Genomic DNA, 6881 nt, shown 5'->3' with positions numbered 1-6881 from the left:
ACTGAGACGAAAATGGAAGAACACGTCGTAATTCGATTTGACCCGTCTGACGAAGAGGAAGAACAATTGGATTTCGTTGTATCGTCAGTGAAATCGAAGAGGAAGATGACAAAAGCAAGATTTAAAACTACGTGAAACTCCGACGAAGAGCAAGGATTCTCTCCGTTGAACCCTAAATCGCCATGGAAGGGGCTTTCTTCTACGGCGGAGAAGAGGAGGAAAAAAAGAAATTAGGGTATCGGGGTAAAAGTTTCCCTTTTGTTATTTTTTTAAAGTTTTGTTATTTTTATTTAAACTTTTAATATTTAACCATTTAAAATATATTACGAAAATTTTAATATATAATTTTAATTCTACTTAATTGGTAAATTAAGGGTAGTTTGGTATTTACAGGAACAAAACTCCTATTTTCCTAAAAAGTCTTCTACAAATCTTAGTGTGACAAATCCAAGTTCAAAGTGTCTTTTTTTTTCTTCCAATTTTCTCATTTAAAAATTAAGATAGAAAATTTATAGTAATCATTTTCAAATAGATTTTCAGAAAAGAATTATTGGATTTCGAAATTAAAAAAAAAATAAATTTTTTTTTGAAAAAGTTTCGAATATTGAATAAAGTTTTCTGCAAATAAAAAAAATTTATTTTATTTATTTAAATATTTATCTACATTTATACATCTATAAAGTAAGAATGTAGTTGTCATTTACCTTTTTAATGAAATATATATTGGTCATTTTCTTCTTTCTATGATTTTTTGGTAAAAAAAACATTTATTGATTCTTTTTTGAAGATTTGCTCTATTTTTTTCTCATCAATGTAAAAAGACTCATGACGACTCTGTAAACCAAAATGGTAATTTAGCATCCATATGAACGACGAAATAGGGTTGCTTCCTATCACTGCGTACGAGACTGTCTGTCTTGGTATTTTGTCTTCTTGATATATGTCTTAGTGGTTGAAACTACTTTTGAGGATCTTGATATCTTCTAGATAACTTGTAAAAGCTGGTATTTCATCTGAATCTGAAACCATCTTCACCAATTGAGAACAATCTGTTGCAAACGTTATATGAAACTGCCTTAAATTTTTCATACATTCCATTGCTCAAATGAGTACCTCTATCTCCGAATAGAGGGGAGAAAGATTGTGTCTTGTGTTCCTTGCCCTCATTAATCCATCAAACCTTCCAGCGTGTTATACCAATCTTGTCCTGAATGATTGTCCTCCTCTTTCTATGATCCATCCGTGAACCCCATTGTCCCGATATGGAAGGTAAAATCAGCTCATCTACTTCCCTTGATTGAGTGACCCTCTGAGCAAGTGATATGTGTGCTTCAGCCCATAGTGATGATTCTGTCTTTGCCAATTTGAGAATATCTCTAGGATCTATATCCATATTACTGAAGACCTTATTGTTTCCTACTATCCAAATATACCACAAGACCCAAGCATAATGATGATCTTCCAAATTTGGAGAAACTCTCCAAACAGATGATTCATGTTTGTAAAGAGCCAGTAGCAGGAAAAATATATGAATTCGATGAAATATTTAATAGTGCCCAGACTAACTTATACCACCGGAGGACATTCAAAAAATACATGGTTTATTGTTTCCTCAGCTGCTACACATCCGGCGCATTGTATATCACTCTGGATCCCTCTCATTGGCAAATTTTTCTTAACCGCTATACCGCCAGATACGAGTTGCTAGAGAAAATGCTTTATCTTTGGTGGATATCAGACTTTCCAGCATTGGGCCTTTAGGTCATTAACCGTTGAACTAAACACTGGTGGCATTATTTCCATGTCTGGGTAGATTTGTTCCACTTGATATGCAGATTTCACGGTGTATTTTCTGTTATTAGTATAATGCCAACCATCACCGTCTGCTAACTTGGATCGGTCCAAAGGTATACTCTCAATGTTCTTCGCATCATGAGGATCTACTAAAGTCCGAATTACGTGAGTATTCCGTGTTCGTGATGTTGTATTGATAAGAGACTCCACTTTAAATTTCGGGTAAAGGTTGTGTTAATTTTTATTTGCTGGTTTCGAACGAGTGGTTAGGAGCCAAGAATCATTCCATACTGAGATAGATGATTCTGCTTCCACTTTTTTGATTATTCCTTTGTTAACTAGAGATTTACCAGAGACGATACTACGCCAGCTATATGATGGTGAGCATGATTTGATCGGTTCCAGAAGTGATGCATTCTTCAAATATTGACCTTTGAACACTTTCGAGAACAATGTGTTTGGCTTCTCAATCAAACGCCAAAATTGTTCTTCAAAATTGCTAAATTAAAATCTCTTTTATCCTTATTTAAACATAATTTATCCTAAGATTTACCCTTTATTTTACCATATTTTAGTTAAGAACACATTTTGGATTACTATCAACATTTCAGCACACTTTTAGTTGAACTCTTTTAAAAAAAATTATATTATTTTGCTCAAATATTTTTATGTATAATTATTAGCGGACATGTATTTGTCAGTCCCCAATACTCTTATTAAAGAAAAAACGTTTTAGGTAGGTGATGGACATTTCCATCTTAGGATTTGGTGGAACGATGCAATTGGAAAGCCTTTTCTGGTCGTAAAGAACCTTTAAGACGTTAAACCGGTGGCGTGACTTTACATAAAGAAATGATACCACCAAATAGTAGTCCTAATGAAGAAATTGATGAGGTGAGTTTTAAGAATAAATGACGTCAATATACCATTACAACAATAATGCACTAAGTTGATGCCTTGGTGTTAACTTTTTTTGTTTAACTTGTTAAATCCCGAACTAATAGAAGAGTCTAGACTAATTTCTAAATAGAGGTGTAATTTACAAATGGTTTTTTTCTAAATATTTAAATGGATCGTAATAATGGAACTGTATCCACTTGATCACATGATAAAATGTACTAAGATATCATTAGCTCAAATTATTTAAAATTTTGTAAATTATTTGTTACTAGACCAGTATCACATCGTTGTTTGGTGATGCTCTCTGGTGCTAACTTATACCGACTTTTTTCCACCGTCCATCGATTGAAGATTGTTCTTTATGGAGATCTTTCTTATTTTTCATTTTCTCTTGTGCATTAATATGGCTCCTCACCTATGTGGAATGCTCTGACTACAATTAATATTACCTTTTGAACAAAAATAGGAACATTATATTAACATGAAAATTCACTTACCAAATAATACCAAGTGCTCAAATTTTGTTTGGAAATTCGACAATTCAGATCGTTTCAGTCTTAGACTTAACGTATTTTTTACTTCGCAAGTTCAATGTTTAAATTCAAAGGGAATATTAAACTTGATTTTAGTTCAGAATCATATCGCAAAATAAATAACGTAAGTGAAAACATTTTAACTACATATTTCTCTACTCTCTGGCACGAATCGAATATTCGAGTTTTGGAAGTTTTCGTGATCCGATCTATTTCGCCCGAATAATCAATTATTCAATCAAATTCAATCTTTATTTACTCGGATATTCGGTGTCTGTATATCTGGAAAAAATATAACTATAGATTTTAATTTTTTGATCTGATTCGAGCCATACAAAAAATTAAAACATAAATTAAAATTAAAAATATTATAAAATAATATTTTATTACAAAATAAAAATTTATTTATTTTTAAAACTTTAATAACTAAAATAATATAAATAAAAATATTGTAAAGCTTACATAAAATATTATATTAATATAATTTTAATGTGTATATATTCACATAACGAATAATACTTAAAAATATTAGTATTTGTGATTTGCTTTATTTACTATGAATTTGCACATTAGTATTTGTTTTTACTTAGTAAAATTATAAATATCCAGATTTTTTAAATCACATCGAAACAGATAACCAAACCGAAGAAAATTTTAGTTTTTTTTTTGAGAAACTCTACTAAAATCATGTAATTATTATTGTGTATACACAATAATACTATTAGGACATCTCTCACCAAACCTTATTTTTTTTTTATAATTCTCATTAAAATAAAATAACTCTATTATAGAGTAAAAAAGTGAAATCTTTCTATTTTCGTTCTTTATAATAGAGTAATTTTATTATATAGTAAACCATTGGAACAAAATTTACTCTAGTTACTCTATTTTAACGATAGATTACCGATACGGTGTTGGAATAGTGGAAAATGTGGCTATCTTAAAGGACACGAGTTTGATTATTTTTGTGAAAGGTAATAAGCCTGACTTTAAAACTTCCAAATTAAAACCAAAAAATTACCAAATTTTATAAATAGTCACGTGATTTGGTCGGTAAGCATCCACTACTACGTGGTCACATGCCAGTATTTCGAGTAATCAACTTATTATATATATACAACCGTCTAACAAGGACAAAACAATTATAAAGAAAATAGTAATTTCCCATCTATTTACTGATACAAAATCTCTATCATACCCAACACGTAGACAGGAAACAAAAGAAAATTAAAAAAACGTGCTGCTTTTTATTAGAATAATAGAGTGGGCTGTAAAAAGTGAGCATGAATCATGTGACACGGTAATAAGACACGGTCCTATGACTAAGTCCACTCCTATCCGGTTACGTAAAACAGCATCATGCAGCGTTTGCTATGACGCACATCCTCACGTAACCATCGTTGACGCTAAAATTTCCTCCATACACCCTCCTTCGTATATAATATATATATGACAAAACGTTCCCCTTCCTCATTAACATATTTAAATCATTTTTGAACAATGCAAGGAACGATTTCTTGTACAAGGCATTATAATATGATCCCTGCCGCTGAATCTCCTCGACCGCTGCCACTTAAAACTGAGAAAACCGGCGAGAATGTTCGTACGTTGGTGGAGGAGAACGCGCTGATCGTGATTGGACGGAGAGGTTGTTGTATGTGCCACGTTGTCAAGAGCCTGCTTCTTGGACTTGGAGTAAACCCAGCGGTTCTTGAGATCGATGATCAGGAGAAGGAAGAGGAAGTTATGAGTGAGCTAGAAAGGATTGGCGTTGAAGGCGGCAGAGAAAGGGTGAAATTACCGGCGGTTTATATAGGAGGGAGGTTGTTTGGAGGGCTAGATAGGGTTATGGCCACTCATATCTCCGGTGAGTTGGTTCCAATTCTTAAGGATGTTGGAGCTTTGTGGTTGTGATTGTATTCAAATGATTTATTTTCCTTAAATATATGTTGAATCTTGATTCGGCAATGGATGTTTATTCTTTAGGCTTTATGATGGACCAATGATTTCGTATCTATAATAAAATCGAAGAATGGTTAAAGTCACTAGAATGTATGTATATTCACTAAATACAAATTGTAAAAGTTGATTTAAAATGAAATATAGAACCAATATATAATTTGTATCCATCGCAGCGAACTCATCGTTGACTTCCATCTCTTGAAAAACGACACCTTTTAAAAGAAAAAAGGGAGCAGCAGAAGTAAATGTAGATATTGGAGTCAAGAAGCAACTGTCATCTTCACGTAAGCATTGTGCTCTGTCATACTTCAAAGAGACGGAAGTGGGCATACCGCTTGGTGCTGAAACCTCATAAGCACTGAGGTCGGTGCTGGGACCTCTAAGCACCGAGCTGGCTCAACAATGATATATTGTTTTCATCGTACTACTTTAAATATTATTTTCTAACATTTCTATTTTGTAACACGAAAAGAATAGAGATGCATCTTACATTGATGTGCTTCGTGAGACACAAGAATCAGATGGATCATTTATGGATGAAAGGGCAAGGCTAATTAGTGAAGGATTTGAAAAAAAAATGTAGCTGATCATATGCTTGAAGATGGTATCCTAACAACCGAAGAGCTAACTCTTGAGAAAAAGAATGAAATGTATTTGAAGGTAATGTAACATCTTTAAAAATCTTTTTGTTTTCCTAGTTTTTACCATAGATAGTTTTTTTGTCTGACATACAATTATATTCTGCAGTTGGTGGATTCCACATAAGGTCGTGTGTTTGGTCTAGGATCTCTTTTTAGTGAAGTTTCAATCAATTGTAAATTGCCAGTGACCATTGAAATCAAATCAGCTTAGAAAATGATGAGACTTTCGAAAAAAGGTGCAAGACATTTCTGAAAAAAATGCAAATATCAAAAAAAGGCTGAGCAAACTTCAAGGATTAGAGAAAATGATAGCAACCTTTTGTCCAGCTATTCTATCCACGGGCGTCAACCGTAAGTTTCAGTTGGCTGCTTTAGTTATTTTTCTAAGTTCTTATTAGGTTTTTCTAAGTTCTTATATATTAGGTTTATCTAGCTTTCAAATTATTGTTGGTTTTTATCTAATAATGCATTGTTAAACTTTTTAATATTTCTGTTTATTTAATAAAGTTGGTTATTCACTTATTTGGCTTTTGTGTTATTACAAAATATATTTACTGTGCAAACAAATTATCCATCTAATATTATTATAACAAAATACTGCAATAATCATTCATGCAACAAAATCAACAATTTATTAAAATATTAATTGGTAACCACATAATAACCATCCCCACAAAATATTTGCACCAAAAATATTATATAAAAGTAATTATAAAAAAATCTGCAACAAAAAATTGCAACAACATTCACTAGATATTTTATATAGCAAATTTTGTAACAATTTAAGTTGCGTCCATTTGTTTGACGTCTTGTTGCAGTAATACTACAAAATTGCAATAAAAATTTGTTGCACATTTTCTCACTACAAGAAAACGTGCCCATAACAACGAACATTTACGACGAAAATATTTCGTCGTAAATTTACATGGTGTTTACAACGCAGTTACGAGGAATCCATCTTTCGTCATAAACGCCATGTAAATTTACGACGAATAGTTTTCTTCGTAAAATCCATGTACGTTTACGACGAATGTACGTGGAATGAGAAATA

At 32.1% G+C, this 6881-nt stretch overlaps 1 protein-coding gene across 2 annotated transcripts; it reads left to right on the top strand.

The window, feature by feature from the left end:
• Positions 1-4685: 4685 nt before the first annotated feature.
• Positions 4686-5406, top strand: LOC106321125 (glutaredoxin-C9-like). Of its 2 annotated transcripts, XM_013759445.1 has the most exons (2): positions 4687-5094; positions 5363-5406. In XM_013759445.1, the coding sequence occupies exons 1-2, from the start codon at positions 4728-4730 to the stop codon at positions 5389-5391; spliced, it is 396 nt and encodes a 131-aa protein (XP_013614899.1). In that variant the 5' UTR covers positions 4687-4727; the 3' UTR covers positions 5392-5406. The 2 variants fall into 2 exon arrangements, with proteins under 2 accessions (XP_013614898.1, XP_013614899.1); XM_013759444.1 differs by lacking the exon at positions 5363-5406 and having other exon boundaries at positions 4686-5272.
• The last annotated feature ends 1475 nt before the right edge of the window (positions 5407-6881 follow it).

Source organism: Brassica oleracea, unplaced genomic scaffold (genome assembly GCF_000695525.1).
Source record: "Brassica oleracea var. oleracea cultivar TO1000 unplaced genomic scaffold, BOL UnpScaffold01243, whole genome shotgun sequence".
Lineage (NCBI taxonomy): Eukaryota > Viridiplantae > Streptophyta > Magnoliopsida > Brassicales > Brassicaceae > Brassica > Brassica oleracea.
The sequence above is the reverse complement of the archived record's forward strand: the minus strand, read 5'-3'. Positions and strand labels throughout refer to the sequence as shown.

Bases quoted from the DNA above. Each gene is read 5' to 3' on its own strand.
- LOC106321125 (XM_013759444.1), top strand. From the start codon at position 4,728: ATGCAAGGAACGATTTCTTGTACAAGGCATTATAATATGATCCCTGCC.